The sequence below is a fragment of the Heterodontus francisci genome, chromosome 9, assembly GCF_036365525.1.
Source record: "Heterodontus francisci isolate sHetFra1 chromosome 9, sHetFra1.hap1, whole genome shotgun sequence".
In the NCBI taxonomy this organism is placed as follows: domain Eukaryota; kingdom Metazoa; phylum Chordata; class Chondrichthyes; order Heterodontiformes; family Heterodontidae; genus Heterodontus; species Heterodontus francisci.
In genome coordinates this window covers 18,655,924-18,679,114 of record NC_090379.1, presented here as the reverse complement: position 1 = coordinate 18,679,114, position 23,191 = coordinate 18,655,924, and the positions used below count along the sequence as shown (strand labels likewise).

General features: G+C 41.9%; 1 protein-coding gene across 2 annotated transcripts in view; it reads left to right on the top strand.

Annotated features, from left to right (window-relative positions):
* papola (poly(A) polymerase alpha) overlaps window positions 1-11,366 on the top strand; it is a 95,174-nt gene extending 83,808 nt beyond the window's left edge. For both annotated transcript variants that reach the window (XM_068038613.1, XM_068038612.1), the window contains 3 exons: window positions 4,642-4,719; window positions 4,979-5,035; window positions 6,488-11,366. In XM_068038613.1, coding sequence (XP_067894714.1) covers window positions 4,642-4,719; window positions 4,979-5,035; window positions 6,488-6,583 — 231 coding nt within the window. In that variant the 3' untranslated portion in view covers window positions 6,584-11,366. The remainder of the gene's footprint in view (window positions 1-4,641; window positions 4,720-4,978; window positions 5,036-6,487) is intronic.
* Window positions 11,367-23,191: the final 11,825 nt, after the last annotated feature.

Sequence of the window (23,191 nt, the reverse complement as noted above, 5' to 3'; positions counted from 1 at the left end):
GTTAGGTACAACTGAGTGGCTTGCTAGGCCATTTCAGAGGGCATGTAAGAGTCAACCACATTGCTGTGAGTCTGGAGTCATATGTGGGCCAGACCAGGTAAGGACAGCAGATTTCCTTCCCTAAAGGAAATTAGTGAACCAGATGAGTTTTTACAACAATCGACAATGGTTTCATGGCCATCATTAGACTAGCTTTTAATTCCATATTTATTAATTAAATTCAAATTCCACCTTCTGCTGTGGTGGGATTCAAACCCATGTCGCCAGATCAAGAACCTGGGTCTCTGGGTTACTAGTCCAGTGATACCACTATGCCACCGCCTCCCCTTTTATATTGCCTCTCAGTCTTCCTACCAAAATGAATCACGTCGCACTTCTCTGCATTAAATTTCATCTATCATTGTCCATCCATTCCACTAGCCTGTCCATGCCCTCTTGAAGTTTATCACTATCCTCCTCACAGTTCACAGTACTTCCAAGGTTTGTCATCTGCAAATTTTACAATTGTGCCCTGTACCACCCAAGTCTAGGTGAATAATGTATATCAAGAAAAGTAAGGGTCCGAACACTGACCCCTTAGAACCCCATTATATACCTACCTTCCAGTCTGAAAAACAACGTTCATCTGTATTCTTTGTTTCCTGTCAGCACTCAGCCAATTTCATAATCTATGCTTCTACGGTCCCTTTTATTCCATGGGCTCTAACTTTGCTGACAAGCCTGCTCTGTGGCACTTTCTTAAATGTCTTTTGGAAGACTATATACACCAGATCAACTGCTTTATCCTCATCAACCCTCTGTTACTTAATCAAAAAACTCAACTAAGTTAGTTAAACACTATTTGCCCTTAACAAATCTCTGCTGGATTTTCTTAATTAATCTACATTTGTCCAAGTAACTATTAATTTTGTCCCAAATTATTTTTTCTAAAAGTTTTCCCACTACTGAAGTTAAACTGACCGGCCTGTAGTTGCTGGGTTTATCCTTACATCCTTTTTTGAACAAGGGTGTAACATTTGCAGTTTTCCAGTGCTCTGGCACCACCCTTCTATCTAAGGAGGATTGGAAGATTATGGTCTGTGCCTCTGCAATTTTCACCCTTCCTTCCGTCAGTATCCTTGGATGCATCTCATCCAGTCCTGGCGACTTATCAACGTTAAGTACAGCAAGCCTATCTAATACCTCCTTTTATTAATTTTGTCTCTTATTAATCCAGTGTCTCAACCACCACCTCTTTCACTATGACTTGGGCACCATCTTTTTCCTTGGTGAAGGCAGGTACAGAGTATTTTGTACCTCAGCCATACCTCCTGCCTGTGTAAATCTCCCTTTTGGTCCCTAATTAGCCTTACTCCTTGTCCTACCGCACTTATACTATTTATATACCTACAGAAGATTTTTGGGTTCCCTTTTATGTTCTCTGTTAGTCTCTTCTCATCATCTCTTTGCTGTTCTTCTTTGTTTTTCCACTTCCCCTCTGAACCTTTTATATTCAACCTGCTTCTCCATTGTATTATCCACTTGACATCTGTCATATGCACCCTTTTTCAGCTTCATCTTGCTCTTTATCTCTTTCCACATCCAGGGAGCTCTGGATTTGTTTGCCTTACCTTTTTCCCCCTTGTGGGAATGTACCTTAACTCTACTGAACTATCTCCTTTTTTAAAGGCTAGTGCCAATGTCCTATTGCAGTTTTGCTTGCCAGTCTTTGATTCCAATTTATCTGGGTCAGATCCATTAAAGTTGGCCCTCCCCCAATTAATTAATTTTTACTCTGGATTGCTCCTTGTCCTTTTCCATGGCCAACCTAAACCTTGTACAATGATCCCTGTCCCCTAAATATTCCCCTACTGACACTTGATCCACCTCATTCCCCAGAAATGGATGCAGCAATGTCTCCTTCCTCGTTGGACTGGAAACGTACTGATGTGGAAAATTCTCCTGAACACACTCGAGAACCTCGTGCCCCTCTCTACTCTTTACACTATCACTATCCCAGTCTATATTTGGATAATTGAACTCGCTCACTACATCTACTGTACAATTCTTGCACCTCTCCTTTGCAATTTCCTTGCATTGTTCCTCTATATCTTTCCCACTAGTTGGTGGCCTATACAGTGCCTCCAGTAATGTAATCGTACCTCTTGTTTTCTTAGCTTGAACCAAATAATTTCTGTCCTTGACCTGTCTAGGACATCATGTCTCCCTAGCACAATGACGTTCTGCTTAATCATTTCTGTTGCCTGTCCTTCCTTACTTTACCTATCTTTCCTGAGCATCTTATATCCAGGAATATTTAGAACCCAGTCCTGCTCTTTGTTGAGCCGGGTCTCCGTTATTGCCACAACATCATATTCCCATGTTGCTATCTGTGCTTGCAGCTCACCAACCTTATTTACCACACTCCATGCATTCACATACATGCACAGTAACCCTAACTTATTACATTCCCTCGTACTCTGACCCCAACTAATACCTTAACTATTTTCTACTCTTGTGCTATCTGTCTGTCCCAATTCTCTGCGCTGTCTTGTTTTTTCTCATATTTCCTCCTGATTCCTGAACCCTCCCCAATAGCACTAGCAAATCGCCCCGCAAAGACATTGGTCCCAGCTCTGTTCAGGTGCAACCCGTCTGGCCTGTACGAGTCCCATCTGCCCCAGAACTGGTCCCAGGAATCTAAAGCCCTGTCCTGCACCATCTCTTCAGCCACGCATTCAACTGTTCTATCCTCACTAGTGCGTGATACCAGAAGTATTCCAGAGATTACTACTTTTTGAGGTCCTGCTTGTAAGTTTCATTCCCAGCTCCCTAAACTCTGCTTGCAGGACCTAATTCCTCTTTTTACTTATGTTGTTGGTACTAATGTGGACTACGACTGCTGGCTGTTCACCCTCCCCCCTCAGTGCTCTGCAGCCTGCTCAGTGACATCCTTGACCCTGAATTAGGAGCAGGAGCCCCTCGAGCCTGCTCCACCATTCAGTAAGTTCATGGTTGAACTGATTACTTCACATTTCCAGCTATCCCCGATAACCTTCCACCCACTTGCTTATCAAGTATCTTATCTACCTCTGCCTTAAAAAATATTCAGTGACCCTGCTTCCACTGCCTTTTGAGGAAGAGAATTCCAAAGACTCACGACCCTCGGAGAAAAGATTTCTCCTCATCTGTCTTAAATGGACGACCCCTCATTTTTAAACAGTGACCCCTAGTTCCAGATTCTCCCACAAGAGGAAACATCCTTTCTAAATTCCAGCGGATACAAGTCTAGCTTGTCCAATCTTTCCTTTTCAGACAGCCCACCCATTCCAGGTATTAGTGTAGTAAGCCTTCTCTGTACTGCCTCCAATGCATTTACTTCCTTCCTTAAATAAGGAGAACAGTACTGTACACAGTACTCCAAATGTGGTCGCACCAATGCCCTGTATAGCTGAAGTATAACCTCCCTACCTTTTGTATTCAATTCCCCTCGCGATGAACAATAACATTTTATTAGTTTTCCTAATTATGTGCTGTACCTTCATACTAACCTTTTGCACTTCATGCGCTAGGACACCCAGATCCCTCTGCATCTCAGAGCTCTGCAATCTCTCACCATTTAGATAATATGCTTTTTTTCCTTCCTGCCAAAGTGGACAATTTCACACTTTCTCACATTATACTCCATTTGCCAGGCATTTGCCCACTCACTTAACCTATTTATATTCCTTTGTACCCTCCTTATGTCCTCTTCACAAGTTACTTTCCTACCTATCTTTGTGTCATCAGCAAATTTAGCAACCATACCTTCGATCCTTTCATCTAAGCCATTTATATAAATTGTAAAAAGTTGAGTTTGAGGGGAGACCTAATTGAAGTGTATGAAATTGAGGTCTAGTTGGAGTATATAGGAAGGCCCCATTCCCCTGGGGTGAAGAGTCCATAACCGGGGGCTTAGATTTAGGGTAAGAGGTAGGAGATTGAGGGTGGTGGGGATCTGGAACACATTGCCTGAAAGGATGGTAGAGGCAAAAACCGTCAACATTTTAAAAAGTGCTTGAATATGCACTTGAAGTGACATAACTTACAAGGCTACGGACCAAGAGCTGGAAAGTGGGATTAGGCTGGATGGCTACTTGTCAGCCGGTGTGGATACGATGGCTAAATGGGCGCCTTCCTTGCTACAAATTTCTGTGATTCTATGATTCTAAGGTTATTATCCTACTAGATGAGTTTTGGTAGTTTCATGATCATCAGTACTAAGACTAGCTTTTTATTCCAGATTTATTAATTAATTGAATTTAAATTCCCCAGCTGCCATAGTGGGATTTGAAATCATAGCCCCGGAGTACTAGTCCCACACCATTACCACTATACTACCTTAATGCATTGCCTCCTGTTTGCTCGATCTTTGCCAGTTCTTTACTCTTTTTTTTTAAACTTTGTCCCTAAACCACTTTGTTAACTTTTTCTCTTCAAATGCCTACTTCTTCACCTGTGCATTTGGTTCACTCCCCTCCGCTGCTTCAAAATGTAATTGTTTTTTTAAAAAAAGGGACTGGTAAAAGGTGAAAGCATTTTTTTCAATTAACTGTTCATAAAAACTGGAATTTGGAGTAACTAACCAATCAATGCAACTTCAATGTTGTTCTTGCTTGCCAGGGATCAGTCTCTGTGAAGGAACAGAGTGACTGTTCAAAAAGTCCTGTCGGTGAGAAAAAATTGGATGAAAATGTGAAGGTAAGATGTGGCTTCTAATGTAACATCAACACTCGAATTTTAATACCAGTGTGGGAAAAAAATAGATTCAAAATGCTCTCTAAACATCAATTTGGAATTGCTACTAAATAGTTTTCTAAACTTGGAAATTATGAAGGGAGGAAAAATTAGAACTTGTGGCCTTGTAAGAATCTCGTGCACACCGGTCAAGGTGTTAATATAGTTCTGTAATATGATTAAGGTAGGTGCTAAACTGTATTTGGCTTCCCTTTTTGTGCAGGAAGTTGAGTCTGAAGAAAAGCTGACACCAATCCCATCTAAGGCTTCCGCCTCGCAGGTAAATATTTGTGATATGTCGTGACGTTTAATTACCAGATACACTGCTAGCTCTGGTGATTACTGCAAGTAGATTGGCACTGCTTTAATGAATCTCCTGAAGGCACTTATTCATGTTGGGATTATGGTTCCACAGACACTGGCCACCACCAGTATCTCTTAAATGGTCATTCTTCATTTTAAGAAGATATGCAGTGGATGTCCGCAGGCTTTGTAACTGTGAGGAATATCACAGCTCAGCATGGTCCTACTGGTTCCTACATGTGTATTACCTAACCACGATAATGATTATTAGCCGGAACCATGGCCGTCTTTTCCTTTTATTTTCTCATGATTAGATGGCACTAAGCTTGGGTTCTAAAATAATTAACATTGTTCTTAAACACGGAAAAGCTAATGGGAGGCTATAGAGGACCTGCCAGATTACCAACCTTTTCTTCTGAGTGCGAATGTGATGCGGGAAGATTATTCTTACATATGAGGAGCTGTGTTCCAGTGCTTTGTTGTTCCTCTCCTGATTGATACCAGCTAGTGTCAACAAGCTGCTAATACTGAAGTCAACCTTCCTTGGCTATAAGTTTATCTTGCAGCACGATGCACAAGAGGCCACTTGGGAATTTTTCGGTGTCCTCCACCATGAACAATTCACCGCAGTGTGAACTTAATTTTTTTTCAATACTTTCCTGCCCTTTTTGTCTTTTTAAAAAAATGCAAGGAAGTGTTTTGATAAACAATCCTAATAAAATGTGTAAACATAATCATAAACACATATCAGGAGCCACTGATTCAAGATCACAGGGGAGAGGGTGGTGTGGTAATGTCATTGAACTAAATGCAGAGGCCCAGGCTAATGCCACGGGAACACAAGTTCAAATCCCACCATGGCAGCTAGTGGAAGTTAAATTCAATTAATTAATAAAAGTCTGGAATTAAAAGCTTGTCTCAGTAATGGTGCCATGAAACTATCATCGATTGTCCTAAACACCTGTCTAGTTCACTGATGTCTTTTAGGGAAGGAAATCTGTTGTCCTTACCTGGTCTGGCCTACATGTGACTCCAGAGCCACAGCAATGTGGTTGACTCTTAACTGCCCTCTGAAATGGCCTAGCAAGGCGCTCAGTTGTCAAGGACAATTAGAGATGGGCAACAAATGCTGGCCTTGCCAGTGACACCCACATCCCATGAAAGAGTAAAAAAAAAAAAGAGGGCAGGTGAGCAAGTAGTTTAGATTTAACTGCTTTACGTGGGGGGGTGCTGAACGTATGGAACAGGCTGTCCAGTGAAATTATGGAGGTGTGGATGCTGCTTGTACATTCCTAAGTTTTTGTATACGCTGGCTATACTGAACCTGTTGAATACTTGGTTGCAAGTGCAGCACTTACTAGCACTATCATTATCTGCCACCACTCTATTGAAACTGTTGCATGAATAAATGAATCTTTCTTTTATACAGGAACCAACGAGCACAGAACTTTCTGATGTCTCTTCCCTTCCTGTAAACCCTGTTCCAGTAGTTAAAAATTCGATAAAGCTGAGGCTGAATCGGTAGAACTGCTACCACTCCCGGGGCCAGAGAACACAAAAATAACCAGGACACACATGCACACACATGAAAACACAACACCTGTCATCTGTTCGCTGGCTACAGCCTCCTCCGTGGAAACATTTTAAAAAGTTCTTTGGACGCAGGTGATCGTGGTATATGGTGAAGTTGGACGATAAAGGCTGTAGATTTTTTTTTAAACATGTCCTATAAGACTTGATCATTGTTGAATCTGGAGTCTGGTAGAACTTGACCAGTGATGACGATGCACTGCGGACTGACTGGTCATGCAGCGAGTGCATCTTGGCGGAGTACTGCTGATGTGTTGGCAACAGTTATGTTAGTTGAAACCGTTGTTTCCCCAAGAACCTTTTTTTTTCCTGTCATCTTTGCTCTTAAACTGCCTTGCAATTGTGAAAAGATTTTTTAAAGTTTTTGTTGACCAATTGTTCAGTTATACGGGCATTATTTATAAATTTACGTTAGTGATGGTATTGAGAGATTTAATATTGAAGGACTCTTGTACCTGGCCATGCCATTGTTGATTTCAGGGCACTAATCTATATGATCCAGTTGTTTTTCTTTCTAATATAGCAACAAAAAAAATCAGAGCTTTGTTTCTGGGGCATTTATGACCTGGAAAAGGAGCAATAGCTTCTGAGAGGTTTTTTTTCCCCCAATTGCTTCCATTGTTTGTGTGCTGCTTTTTTGACTCATTAGATATTGATTTGACTATTCTAGTTTATGCCACTGTCAGGGATTGTTCGGGACTTATTTTGGTTCAGAACTGAATTTAGGATGGTGGATGTCATGTTAGGACACTGGACATTTCTTTTTGGAGCTGGTTTCAAATCAAGGCTTTAATATCTACTGCCACTGGGATGAGTCACCGTTTACCAATGTTAAATCAGTTCCTAGTCAATTTGAAATCGCAATGTAAAACTCATCCATATTTGAAATTGATTGAAACTCCTAGGCTATTTGCTCCTGCTTGGAAAAAGCAGACTCTGTGCTTTGCATGGCTCATGGGTTTGCAAACTGCATGGCCATTATGCATCCATGAAGCATGGCAACGTGGGTTTAGAACTCCCCTCTTATTTAACTAGGAATCTGATGTTTGTCTTGTACTGTTGTCTACATTGACCCATTTGCCATGTTATCATTGAGCTAACTAATTCTTTCCCAGCCCTTGCAATTCCATTTAGGTATCCCCATGTACAAGCAAATAACTCTTCCTTTCCCCAGAACTACCATTAGCAATGTATTTTAAAAAAAAACTAAAACTACTTTTCAGTACAAAAAAAACTGCATTTTCTTGCTCCTCCAGTATATGTCACTTTTAAATTGCTCTAGAATGGGTGTGTGGAATGGATATTCTCAAGGTATACGATGTTAAGTAAATTGAAATCTCTGTATAACCAATCAATGTCCAGTTTTAATCGTGTCTCAAAATTACATGAAGGAAAATCTTTTTGTTGCTTTTATGATTTGAGACGTGTTATGACAACAAGATACGTATGACAAAATGTTCAAAAAAGCAGATTCTTCCTTAAATTTAATGCATTCAAACCGGTCCAAAATGATTTTGCCATTTTTAAGTTTTACATAATTTTTTGTTAAGTCCAGCTAGCATTTATTCATAGAAGCAAATTATAGAAGAGCTACCTGCTGTACTGGACAAGCAGGTTCTGAGAGTTAAGCACATATACATTTGTTTAAAGGAAAAGATCGAGAAAGAACGTGGGATTCAAGTTTTGCTGTGCTGGAATTTGAGCCATTTAACGTAAACAAGTTACTGGCTCAGTCCATGACCATTTCACTCGAAGAGTCTATCTTTACTAAACCAGATATGGGCACATCATCTGTTGGTGGATAGGAGTCAGAATCCTACACTTCTCCATTATATAACTCCTGCGCTTGAGTTTTTAACAAGATGGTGGAGGATTTCCTCCATGAATTGAATCCTTTTTGCTCTCATCGACTTGAACAATTTCTGAAAATATTTTTCATCTGTTTATCAAAACGAGTCTGAGTTATGATGTAAACTTTTGGCTATGGGGAAGCGCTTTAGAAAGTGCAAATGTATTTTACTGTTTTAATTTTTAAAATTTAAATAGTTTAAATGTGCCTCCCCACCCCCCACCCCCTAACACCACAGAGTGCCTGAGTGACTGAAACTTTACCACTAGCTGAAAAGGTAAACATTTTCAAATCCTATTAACCTTGAAGTGTGGATAATTAGATTTCCTTCATATGACCAGTTGGAATCGGGAAAGGAGTGGAGAGCTGCATTTGAAATACATAACTGTGTTAAATTACACGTGTGCATTTCTCTCTTGGGTCCTGTAGACAACTTGTTTTTTTCCTGGAAAATGTTGCTAATTGTGAAATGGTTGATGCACTCTGGCAGAGCTAAACTATGTATCCTTGCAAAACATGCAAGGTCAATTATCTGTGCTCTATTAAGTTTATTAATTTTTTTTTTCAGGAATTCCAGACATTTTCAAGTCGCGCTCTTTTTAAACTTTGGATGCACTGTAATTGTTTAAAGTCTGTTTAACAATCATCTATCAAGTAATTTACTAAGAGGATCTCCCAGAAATTTCCAGGCCTTCATTTTGAAGTGTGCTGTCATGTACCTTTGTTTTTTCCATGTTTTGATATGCATGGTGGTAATGCAAAGTATTTAACATTTTAGGAGAAAGGCATCCTATGAAAATTGTAAAGAGCCATTAGAACTTCAGTGGTGATTGACCAGTGCAGTCTCTGCAGGAAATGGAGCTTTGCTTGTAATTTGCCTGCCTTGCCTTCACCAGTTTGGATATGAAAATATTGGTTATGGCTATTGGTTAATTTATAAAACTGAAGTTAAAGGAGTTATTCTGCTTATATGATGGTTCTAGTAATAAAAAAAACTTTTTAGATTTGTTTCCTTTTGAACACCTTTGTTAAGGCATGGGAGTTATTTAATTAAGGTTAAAAACAGTCAGAATTTCCCCTTCCAGTGGACTTGCCGTTGAACTGGAGTTCCTCGAAGCTTTTCCCCTCTGCTTTCTTGTAGTGTTGTGCTGGGAACTGCAGTTCACTCTGGCAGACCAGGTGGTTTTGAAATTGATTTTTAGCAAGGAACAGTTACAGGCTAATAACGTTAGTGAATGGGTTAAGAAAGTGAGTTCTCTGCATGAAAGTCTGTTTTGGCCATTGTAGAAAAAGGGATATCTCTCTTAAATGAGTTTCCTGTTGTAGAGAGTAAATGCAGCAGATTCTTGCTTCAGAGCATTGGAAAGAGAAATAGCTATCCTGCTCATTCCCACACAAGGAGCTACCCCAACTAGTTGCATGTCTGTAGTGGGGACAGAGTTATCCCAATTTTACATAGGAGAAATGAGATGTATACTGACTAACCATGAAAGTGCTTGCATAGTAGATTGTAGTATATATGGTGATGTCTGATTTGAATTTCTTTTTGCCATGCATTTATATAAAGCCAATTTCTTTTAGTCTTGGGGGAGACATTGATGAGATCTCATTGTTTTGTTTTATTGCCAATATCTTAAGAAGTTGGGTTGAGGAGGAGAAAACTTGAACACAATTATCAGCTTATAGCAGGGAGTAACTTTTTGCCATATATCTGGTACAGTACACTTTTACTGCCACTGTCATATCATTTGAGTTATGAAATGCGCTTCTACTGTAAGTGTGCATTTGCATCACAGGGTCCAGGAATGCTAGGGTTCGTACTTGCTGGTTTGTAAGTTGTCTATATATACAAGGCTGATTTGCCCTTCCCATTAATTAATAGCAAACTCTTGAGAAGTTTGCTCCCTCTTTGGGAATATATATAATCTAACAGAATGGAACTCTTTCTATTTCCCCTCCCCCGCCACCCCCACCCCCCCCGCAAAAAACAACTTTAGCCTTTATTCCAAACATTCCTACGAAGAAAATATTACAAATTATATGTGCCATCCTGGTTGACCGGAACATTTCTTTTATGTGCTAACAGCTTTAACCCATTTTTAGGTTTGCAGTAGGTGACCAGGTGAGACATTGGCTTGTTGAACTCCATAACACTGGGTCTTTTTAGTATGGCAGCAGCAGGTTATATGAAATCTGCTCAATGGTGCTAGATACAATATCTGCTTGGGGCTTTCATGAGTGCTCTGTTTTCACTGTGTTTAAGCCAACTATGTTTAATGAAACCTTTGACTGTGCTTCTGTTTTGAATGTTTTTGTCTGCTAATCCACTGATGGTTCCATTGCCACACTGCATGAATAGTGGTTATAAAACAGTTCTTTCTATAAACCAGCATTTTTTTATTTTTCCATATGAATGAATTGGTGCTGGACTGATCTGTTCCCATTTAACAGGGTGATCATTAACTGGCTTTTACTGAATCAAAGTTTTTAAAACATGAAAGATGTCGCAATTGTCTCACTCTTCAGGAATTAAAATGTTTCTGTTTACCTGCCTGAAATGTGAAATCAGGCTATCACAGATTGTGGTTGGGCGGGTTATTTGTGGACAAGCAAGAATTGAAAAAACTTCCATGTGAATGCACCTGTTGTTCTGCCAAGAAGAGTGCTAAACTATTTTATTTTTTTCATTGTTGGTGAACTCGTCATAGTTTTCCCTTCCTCACAGTTTAACTGTTGCTTTCGCAAGCTGTACTCTGCGGCTCACAGATGGAGTTCTGTTTTTTTCATAGTGTCTGTACACTAGTAATTTTCAGAAGCTATTTTGTATAGAGATGTATTTCTTCATTTAAAATAAAAAAATAAAAATGCAGCACAAAATTGAGTGACGTGTGGATTCTTTGTGTTCAGGTTCAGCCTTGGCTCGTATGCATGGATGGCTCAGTTGGGAGTCACAAGATTGTGAATTCAAGTCCCGTTCCAGAGACTTGAGCACAAAATCTCGGTTGACACAAGTGCAGTACTGTAAGGGGGAGTGCAGCACTGTTTAAGGTGCCAAGTTAAACTTATGCTTGTGGGACCTTGCTCTGTGCAAATTGGCTGCTGCGTTTCTGACAGGACAGTGATTACAATTCAGACATACTTCATTGGGTTGCAAAGTGCTTTGAGTTAGTGCACATCAAGTGTTGTGATGGCTGGAAAATGTGTTTCTCATTGTCCAACTCTCACTCAATTAGGGACATCATCTATGGGCCCAGTTGTATGTGTAGGGTCAACGTTAAGCTGACGTAATACCCTCCTCAGCCTGAGTATTCTCTATTGGGTCCATCATGCAGTTTTGAACCCTTGTGCTCTTCTCTCTCGAGTAGACTGGGTACAGTCTAGGCACCACAAAGCTGCTTAGAATCACGCAGCCCAGAAGGAGGTCATACCTGCCTGTGCTGGCTCTTTGAAAGTCCACGCCCTTGCTGTTACCTCATTGTCCAGCAAGTTTTTCCTTTTCAAGTATATATCCATTTCCCTTTTATAAATTACTATGGAATTTGCTTCTATCATGCTTTCAGGCAGTGCATTACAGATCATCACTCCATGTGCACATTTCACCTCATCTCCCCTCTTGCTCTTTTACCAGTTTATCTTAAATCTGTGTCCTCTGGTTACCAACCTTCCTGCTAGTGGAAACAATTTCTCCTTATTCACAATGTCAAACCCTTCATAATTTTAAACACATCAATTAAATCTGCCCTTAAACTTCACTGCTCTAAGGAGAAAGGTCCCTGGTCTAGTGTCTGTCCCGCTGCCTTGGATTTGAGGCCATCTGTTGTTGAGTCCTGAAATACCGGTTTTCCATTCAGATTGACAAAGGAGTTCTGCTGCAGTGCTCACATTAAGAGTGGGATGAGTAAATTAGCTTTCTTCCATGATACAAGATATTTCTGCAGATGAGGAGCAAAGCAGGTCTTATGCTAGTTTGGTATTTATAACTGGATTTTGTTTCATTATTCGTTTCATGGGATGTGGGCATCGCTGGCAGGGCCAGCATTTGTTGCTATCCCTAATTGCCCTTGAGAAAGTGGAGGTGAGCTGCCTTCTTGAACTGCTGCAGTCCATTTGGTGTTGGTGCACCCACAGTGCTGTTAGGGAGGGTGTTCCAGGATTTTGATCCAGCAACAGTGCAGGAACGTCGATATGGTGTCAGGCTTGGAGGAGAACTTGCAGATGGTTGTGTTCTCATGTCTGCTGCTGGTGTCCTGGTGGATGGCGTCACTGGTTTGGAAAGTGCTATGGAAGGAAGTGTCAGTTTCTGCATGATAATGGCATCTGTCTTTTTTGTTATTTAGACATTTTAAATCGAAGCACCTCATGCTAATAATATCTCAGTTAAGATAAACTAATCTTCCTTACACGGTCAATCACAATTTTTTTTTTTAAAAAGCTATATAGTGCTTCCTTTTACTCCCAAATAATAGGACTCTTCTGTAAAATGTAATAGAAAAACTAGTTTTTTTAAGTTGAGAGGTTTTGAAATTTTGGTTTTGAAGTCAGGACACTGAAGCATTTTTTTGGTTAATGTACTCATCTGCACCTTCAGGCACACCTTTACATTCCTGCAAGATCAAGTTCTTTCATCTTAGGGACCTGCTTTAAATCTAGCCAGACTGACTGCAGGTCTGTTTCTCTTTTCTGAAAGGCAGTAAACTGTTAAAAGTTTTCTACCTTCCTTGATTTAACCTGTCAATAAATTTTAAGCAGGTGAATATTAATATTAAGTGACCTGAAGAGCTTTCGGGGAAAGATGATCACTGTTGTTTTGACTTTCTGCCACCAGGGGCTGTAGTTGTACTTTCAAGTCCATGAAATGCATGAGATGTCAAAGAGCAAAAAATCATTGATAACTTGGGAATTGAGAGACAAAAACCAAAATCCATCTAATTTGCCTTCTACTATTTTGGTAATTGTATGATTCAACAAACATGGAGTTGTTGATTAATCTTAATCAATTAGTCTACACTAGACCCAGATGTGAGGCAGGCAAAAACCCCACTGATGAAGAGCTTTGGGAGCTTTAGGTCCAAAGTCGTCTGTTCCCTTCAAGCATGCTACACTTTTAGAACATTTCATGTCTCAATCATACAACTATCACAAAATGGTGTTTTTTGAATGGTATCTTTAATTTGAATGAATCAAACGTTACTGCTCCCACTGTGTCCCTAACTCTGCTCCAAAGATTGACCATTCGCTCACTAAAATTTTCTTTACACAGATTATTTTTGAATTTACACCCCCCCCCTTCTAGTTCAGGTTATATCCTCTAGTTCCACTGTCATGGATGCCTTGAAATGGACTGTGACAGTCTGCATTATTTAGTTCCTTTAGAATCCTAAAGAACAGCAGTCCTATCCCACCTCTCAACCTCTTTTACAGTAAGAGGATGCCCAATTTACATAATTGCTCATAATTCAATCCACTCAATCATTTTGTTTACTCTTTCCTGTTTCCTACATTACAATGATTGCACTTCAAAAAAAAAGTGCTTCATTTGCTGTAAAGTGCTTTGAGACATCCTGAGGTTGTGAAAGGCACTGTATAAATGCAAATCTTTCCTTTTAGTAGCTGTAATACCCTTTTTGTAGTTTGATGACCAGAACTGTAAAAAGTACTGTAAGGACGATTGCAACATAGTGCTGACGATTAAATATTGGCCAATCTTAAATCGATGGACTGATATTTAAAATTCTAGCCCTGGGCTACTGCTCTCAATATTCTCTCTCCTTGCTTCTCTCTTTCCCCAACAGTTATTTTCATATCCCTAGGTCCCAGTAAACCGTTCCATGTGTTGTGCACTATTCTCCAAGCATGAGAGTGGACAGGCGATTTGTGAAAAACTTTTAAAATTGTAATTCACTCCAGTGTCCCTTATTTCATATGTAAGCAATTAGAATTGTTTAGCGTCCAAACTGTAGGTCTGCCCAAAATTCAGAAGTATAATTTTCTTTGCATTTAGTAGAGTTTTATCTGCCATATTTAAGGTGTTCTGGCAAATATGTTATGCTTGCATTTGATTGACTAAACTAGTAATAAGTCAAAAGTAGGGATATGTGATGTAAAAATCAGAGAAAAATAGTTATGAAGAAGTATGGGACATCACAAAATCACAGAATTGTTACAGCACAGGAGAAGGCCATTCGGCCTGTCGTGTCTGCACTGGTTCTCTGAAGGAGTAATTTACGTAGTGCCACTCCCTTTCCCCACCCACATGCCTTCTCCCTGTTAAAGGCCTGCTCGGGTCTGGAAAAAAAAACCCGACCGAACCGCATCGGACCCGGCCCAAGTCCTATTTTTTTCCTGAGCCCGACCCGACCATGGTGCACTCACTGTACTTACCACTTTTGGATGGAATGGAAGGAAGCTGCAGCATGAGCACGATGACATCATAGAGGCGCTCACTGCGCAGTCTCTGTCTGTGTAGTCCAGATGCACATTTCCCTCCTTGACGTCCCAGACTCCCAGCTTAGGCAGGCTTTTCAAATGTTGACGCTTGCTTCCATTTTTCTCCCAGCAGAGCAAAAGGTAGTTCTGTGTGTGCCCGGCTTGACCCGGACCCGACCTGAGCCTGAAAACCGGACCCGACAGAGTGACCCAACCTGAACCCGACATGTCGTTTGGTCCGGGCGGGTAGCAGGCCTTTACTCCCTGTAACCCTGTACATTCTTGCTTTTCAGATAACTCTAATTTCCTCTTGAATGCCTTGATTGAACCTGCCTCCACCACACTCTTAAGGCATTCCATTCCAGATCCTAACCACTGCATGAAGGTTTTCCTCGTGTCCTCATTGCTTCCTTTGCTTGAGCAGCCAGTAAAAGTGGAGGCAATTAATTCAATTGGGATTATTACAAACTTTATTTTAGTAAGATAAAATATCAGAGTTCGCAAGTATCAAATCCTATTCATATTTTCTGTGTTTGAAATATGTCAAATGGTGTTTACTATTGTCAGTCTAGGTTTTATATATATTAGGATATTTGTTGCACGAAGAGTTGGGACTATGTGCTAATTGATGTGGCTTGCTATACAAAGTGGCAACGGGAATTTGGTAAGGGGATAAATAGTGCAGATGGTGTGTTATCAAACTGCAATTTAACATCTTACATTATAACTGTGTCACTGGCAGATAACAGTTAATCACCTATAAGTGAGTAATAATAGCAGAAAATGCTGGAAATACTCAGGTCAGACAGCATCTATGACGAGAGAAAATGTTGACGTTTTAGATCGGTGATCTTTCCTCAATGTGTGCACAGAGCTGGGGAGCCTGCTGAACCAAGTGGTAATGAAATTCAGTGTGCTGGTGACGGGTGGGGTGGGGTGGGGGAGTGGTTGAGGAGGAGGTGCTAAATGTTTTAAACCAAGGGGCAACAGTAAGTATATAAATAATATAAATTGTTCCTCCCTTTGAAATTTGGTATTCTGGCATCTGTCCTCGAGTGCACAATGAAAAGCTATGACAGCATGTGTCTTTTTTTAGTTCAGTTTAGAGGTACAGCACTGAAACACCGAGTCTGTGCCGACCATCAACCACCCAATTTCCTAATCCTACACTAATCCCATATTCCTACCACATCCCCACCTGTCCCTATATTTCCCTACCACCGACCTATACTAGGGGCAATTTATAATGGCCAATTTACCTATCAACCTGCAAGTCTTTTGGCATGTGGGAGGAAACCCACGCAGACACAGGGAGAACTTGCAAACTCCACACAGGCAGTACCCAGAATTGAACCCGGGTCGTTAGAGCTGTGAGACTGCGGTGCTAACCAGTGCGCCACTGTGCTGCCTTTTGTCAGCAATACTCAAATTCTGTTCTACCAGGCAACTATATAAATCAGTAGTTAGATCTAAATGGAATTTTTTAAGCAAAATAATCGGACAGCCAAGACCTGTTTCCTTTTATTTCTTTTTTTTTCAAGGTGGCCTTTATACCCCAGGCCCCTTTTATATATTTTATGTCGAGGGGACCTTAAGACCTGTTTCCTGCAATTCCTGTGCCGTCTGGGAACACCAGGATGCTTTATATGTCCTGGGTAACCATGTGTGCAGGAAGTGCTTCCAGATGTTTGTACTCGCTCATGGTTTCTGAGCTTGAGTAGTTGGAGTAACTGCAGGGCGAGAGAGAGAGGAGCATGGTGGGAGTGGAGGTTTAAAAAGTGCACCAAAAGCCCAGAGTCGGAGACGGTGAGAGAGAGAGAGTAGCAAGGCAGGAGCGGCAGGGAAAAATCAAACTGACATCAGAGTGATGTTTCAATCGACAGTGAGAGCAGGGAAACAGAGAGCCGCCGGGGTGAGTACACAGGTAAGCTTTTAATTTAATTTAAATCAAACATACCATCAAACATCACCGGCAAGCAGGTAGATGATTGGTTTGGGAAGAAGCTACCTGTTTGGTGAGTATCTGGTAAGTGATTAAGGTCCATTCTAATCCGAACATTTAAAATAGTAAAGGCACTAGTGGTAAGCTTAATAATATATATATTAAAAAAAGAAAATATAATTTAATAAAATAATTTTGTTAACTAAAACACATTAAAGATGGCAGAGCAGGTGATATGTCACTGCTGCAGCATGTGGGAGGTTCCTGGATGCCAGTGTGATCCAGGGAAAACACGTCTGCAGTGAGTGTTTGCAGCTCGAAGAATTTCAGGTCAGAGTCATTGAGCTGGAGTCCGAGCTGCAGACACTGCAGCGCATAGGGAGGGGAAATTACCTGGACATTTTGTACCAGGATGTGGTCTACCCTTAGGATAGGGTTTTCTGATTTGGTCAGTGGTCACGGACAGGTGAGTATGGCTGCAGCTGAGGCAGGTAAGGAGACCCAGCGTGCAGGAGCATCTGCCTTTGCGATTGTCCAACAGGTTTGAGGTTCTTTCAGCTTGTTTGGATGAGAGTGGGGGCTGCAGGGTGGATGAACAACCTGACCATAGAACCATGGTACAGGAAGCCATTCAAGTAGAGGGAGGGGAAAAAAGGCATGTGGTGGTGGTAGGGGACAGTAGATTGACCCTGTTGTCTGCAGCAAAGAGCGAGAGTCCAGACAGCTGTGTTGCCTGCCCGGTGCCAGGGTTCAGGACATCTGCTCAGGGCTGGCGAAGAACTTATAGTGCGAGGGGGAGGATCCAGTCGTCGTGGTCCATGTTGGTACTAATGACATAGGCAGGGCAAGGAAAGAGGTTCTGCATAGTCAGTATGAGGAACTAGGCACCAAATTAAGAAGCAGAACCTCAAAGGTAATGATCTCTGGATTATTACCTGAACCATGTGCGAATTGGCATAGGGCAAATAAGATTAGAGAAATTAATGTGTGGCTCAAAAGCTGGTGTGGTAGAAGTGAGTTCCGGTTCATGGGGCACTGGCACCAGTACTGGGGAAAGTGGTGGCTGTACCGTTGGGATGGTCTACACCTAAACCATGCTGGGGCCAGTGTACTAACGAGCTGCATAACTAGGGAAGTAGAGAGGGTTTTCAACTGAATAATGGGGTCAAGGGATCAAATGGTAAATCAAGGAGTAGAGACAAGGCAAGAGAGAAAGGTATTAATATAGGAAATGATAGGCTGTGGCGGGAAGGGACAGAGCGAACAAATCTGAGTAAATCAACAGATAAGGCTAGAGGTTACAAAAATAATAAAACAACAAAGACTCTATCTGAATGCACGTAGCATTCGAAACAAAACAGATGAACTGCGAGCACAAATAGAAATAAATAAGTACGATCTGGTAGCCATTACAGAGACATGGCTGCAGTACGACATAGATTGGGAACTGAATATTGAAGGGTATTTGGCATTTAGGAAGGGCAGGAAGCTAGGAAAAGGTGGAGGGGTGGCTCTGTTAATTGATGATGGTATTATCACAATAGAGAGGGGTGACCTAAGTTCAGGAGACCAGGATGTTGAAGCAGTTTGGGTAGAGATGAGAAATCATAAAGGCACTTGTGGGAGTGGTGTACAGCCAACCTAACATTGACCACATTGTAGGATGGGGTATCAAGGAAGAAATAATGGCAGCTTGTCAGAAAGGTACAGCAATAATTATGGGGGATTTTAACCTACACGTAGACTGGAAAAATCAGATGGGCAGAGGTAGCCTAGATGAAGAGTACATAGAATGTTTTCGGGATAATTTCTTGGAACTATATGATCTGGAGCCAACCAGAGAGGCGGCTATACTTGATCTGGTATTCTGCAACGAGATAGAATTAATTAATAACCTCATAGTTAAGGAGCCCCTAGGTAGCAGCGATCATAATATGATTGAATTTTACATTCAGTTTGAGGGAGAGAAGAGTGGGTCCAAGACTAGGATTAAACTTAAATAAGGGCAATTATGAGGGCATGAAAGCAGAGCTAACTAAAGTGAACTGGCAAATCAGGTTAAGGGATAGGTCAATAGAGATGCAGTGGCAGACATTTAAGGGGACATTTCCGAATACACAATAGATGAATTTCAACGAGAAAGAAAAATTCCAAGGGTGGGACCTGCCATCTGTGGTTAACTAAAACAGTTAAAGATAGTATCAAACTTAAAGAAAAAGCCTACAATTGTGCAAAAATGGGAGGCAGGTCAGAAGATTAGAATATAAAAAAAACAGCAAAGAATGTCTAAAAGATTGATAAGGAAGGTAAAATTAGAGTACAAGAGAAAGCTAGCTAGAAATATAAAGACAGTAAGAGTTTCTATAGATATTTTTAAAAGTTAAAGTGAACGTTGTCCTATAGAAAGTGAGTCTGGGGAATTAATAATGGATAATAAGGAGATGGCAGGTGAATTGAACAGATATTTTGCATCGGTCCTCACTATCGAGGATACAAATAACATCCCAGTATTAGCTACAAGTCAAGAAAATCACAATCACCAGGAAAGTGGTACTGAACAAATTGTTGGAGCTGCGGGCTGACAAGTCCCTGGGTCCTGATGGACTTCATCCTAGGGTGTTAAAAGAAGTGGCTAGTGAAATAGTTGATGCATTAGTTTTAATTTTCCAAAGTTCCCTAGATTCTGGGAAGGTTCTGTGACATTGGAAAATAGTGAATGTAACTCCTTTATTCAAAAAGGGAGTGAGACAGAAAGCAGGAATTACAGGCCAGTTAGCTTAACATCTGTCTTAAGGAAAATGTTAGAGGCTATTATTAAAGACAGTATAGTGGGGCATTTAGAAAAACTCAAGGTAATTAGGCAGAGTCAACATGGTTTTGTTAAAGGGAAATCCTGTTGAACCAATTTATTGGAGTTCTTTGAGGGAGTTACATGTGCTGTGGATAAAGGGGAACCGGTGGATGTATTGTACTTAGATTTCCAGAAGGCATTTGATAAGGTGCCACATCAAAGGTTATTGCAGAAAATAAAAGCTCATGGTGTAGGGGGTAACATATTGGCATGGATAGAAGATTAGCTAGCTAACAGGAAACAGAGTAGGCATATATGGGTCATTTTCTAGTTGGTAAGATGTAATGAGTGGCGTGCTACAGGGATCTGTGCTGTAGCCTCAAACTTTTACAAATTATATAAATGACTTAGATGTAGGGACCGAAGGTATGGTTGATAAATTTGCTTATGACAAAAAGATGGGTAGGAAAGTAACTTGTAAGGAGGACAGAATGGGGCTACAAAGGGATATAGATAGGTGAAGAGAGTGGGCAAAGACCTGGCAAACGAAGTATAATGTGGGAAAGTGTGAAATTGTCCACTTTGGCAGGAAGAATAAAAAAGAAGCATATTATCTAAATAGTGAGAGATTGCAGAGCTCTGAGATGCAGAGGGGTCTGGGTGTCCTAGTGCATGAATCGCAAAAGGTTGGTATGCAAGTACAGCACGTAATAATTAATAAATCTGATATGAAAAAGCTAGTTTAATGGCCATGAAACCATTGTCGATTGTTGTAAAAACCCATCTGGTTCCTTTAGGGGAGGAAATCTGCTGTCGTTACCTGGTCTGGCCTACATGTGAGTCCAAACCCACAGCAATGTGGTTGACTCTTGCATGTCCTCTGAAATGGCCTAGCAAGCCACTCCGTTGTATCTAACCGTTACAAAGTCAATAAAAAGGAATGAAACCGGATGGACCACCCGGCATCGATCTAGGCACCGGAAACGACAACGGCAAACCCAGCCCTGTCAACCCTGCAAAGTCCTCCTTACTAATATCTGGGGGCTTGTGTCAAAGTTGGGAGAGCTGTCCCACAGACTAGTCCAGCAACAGCCTGACATAGTCATACTCACGGAATTATACTTGACAATGTATCAGACACTTGCATCACCATCCCTGGGTATGTCCTGTCCCATCGCCAGGACAGACCCAGCAGAGGTGGCGGCACAGTGGTATACAGTCGGGAGGGAGTTGCCCTGGGAGTCCTCAACATTGACTCCAGACCCCATGAAGTCTCATGGCATCAGTTCAAACATGGGCAAGGAAACCTCCTGCTGATTACCACCTACCGCTCTCCCTCAGCTGATTAGTCAGTACTTCTCCATGTTGAACAGCACTTGGAGGAAGCACTGAGGGTGGCAAGGGCACAGAATGTACTCTGGGTGTGGGACTTCAATGTCCATCACCAAGAGTGGCTCGGTAGCACCACTACTGACCGAGCTGGGTCTGCGGCAAGTGGTGAGTGAACCAAAAAGAGGGGAATTCATTCTTGACCTTGTCCTCACCAATCTGCCTGCTGCAGATGCTTCTGTCCATGACCGTATTGGTAAGAGTGACCACCGCACAGTCGTTGTGGAGACGAAGTCCCGCCTTCACATTGAGGATACTGTCCATCGTGTTATGTGGCACTATCACCGTGCTAAATGGGATAGATTTTGAACAGATCAAGCAATGCAAAACTGGGCATCCATGAGGTGCTGTTGGCCATCAGCAGCAGCAGAATTGTACTTGACCACAATCTGTAACCTCATGTCCTGGCTTATCCCCCACTCTACCATTATCATCAAGCCAGGAGACCAACCCTGGTTCAATGAAGAGTGCAGGAGGGCATGCCAGGAGCAACACCAGGCATACCTCAAAATGAGGTGTCAACCTGGTGAAGCTACAACACAGGACTATCTGCGTGCCAAACTACGTAAGCAGCATGCAATAGAGCTAAGTGATCCCATAACCAACGGATCAGATCTAAGCTCTGCAGTCCTGCCACATCCAGCCGTGACTGGTGGTGGACAATTAAACAACTAACTGGAGGAGGTGGCTCCATAAATATCCCCATCCTCAATGATAGGGGAGCCCAGCACATCAGTGCAAAAGATAAGGCGGAAGCATTTGCAACAACCTTCAGCCAGAAGTGCCGAGTTGATGATCCATCTCGGCCTCCTCCTGAAGTTCCCAGCATTACAGATGCCAGACTTCAACCTATTCGATTCACTCTGCGTGATACTAAGAAACGACTGAAGGCACTGGATACTGCAAAGGCTATGGGCCCTGACAATATTCCGGCAATAGTACTGAAGATCTGTGCTCCAGAACTAGCCGCACCCCTAGCCACGCTGTTCCAGTATAGCTACAACACTTGCATCTACCCTGCAATGTGGAAAATTGCCCAAGTATGTCCTGTACACAAAAAGCAGGACAAGTCCAACCCGGCCAATTACTGCCCCATCAGCCTACTCGCAATCATCAGCAAAGGGATGGCAATTGTCATCAACAGTGCCACCAAGCAAGCGGCACTTGCTTAGCAATAACCTGCTCAGTGACGCTCAGTTTGGGTTCCGCCAGTGCCAGTCAGCTCCTGACCTCATTACAGCCTTGGTTCAAACATGGACAAAAGAGCTGAACTCGAGGTGAGGTGAGAGTGACTGCCCTTGACTTCACGGCAGCATTTTTCATTCCAGCAGCTTTTTCGGGAGCAGAGAGTGCGAGCGAGTGAGCAGCTGGGAAGGTCAGTTTAAAGTAAATTTAATTTCCTTTGGTTTTCGGCGGAGACCAGGGGGCTGCTGGGTAAGTAAAACCCTATATATTTGGGCCGTTTCTGAAACCGAGACACTACACCTGTAGTGTCTCCCACCCACCCTCCTCCTCTAACCAAGAAAAAGGACTCGGTGGTGTGTAGATAAGGTAAGGCTTTTTCTATTTCTCTTTTTTTTTTTTATCGTGTGATTGGTAAAAAACTTTTCGTTCCTTTTTCATTTAACTAAGTTTAAGCTTAAGATTAAAAATGGCAGGAGATCTCAGACCCGTGACATGCTCCTTTTGCTCAATGTGGGAGCTCAGGGACATGGCTGATGTCCCTGACTCCTTCACGTGCAGGAAGTGTGTCCAGCTGCAGCTCTTGTTAGACCGCATGACTGCTCTGGAGCTGCGGATGGACTCACTTTGGAGCATCCGCGATGCTGAGGAGGTCGTGGATAGCACGTTTAGAGAATTGGTCACACCACAGATTAGGATTGCTGAGGGAGAAAGGGAATGGGTGACCAAAAGGCAGAGAAAGAGCAGGAAGGCAGCGCAGGTGTCCCCTGCGGTCATCTCCCTCCACAACAGGTATACCGTTTTGGATACTGTTGAGGGAGATGGCTCACCAGGGGAAGGCAGAAGTAGCCAGGTTCATGGCACCGTGGCTGGCTCTGCTGTTCAGAAGGGCGGGAAAAAGAGTGGAAGGGCTATAGTCATCGGGGATTCGATTGTAAGGGGAGTAGATAGGCGGTTCTGTGGT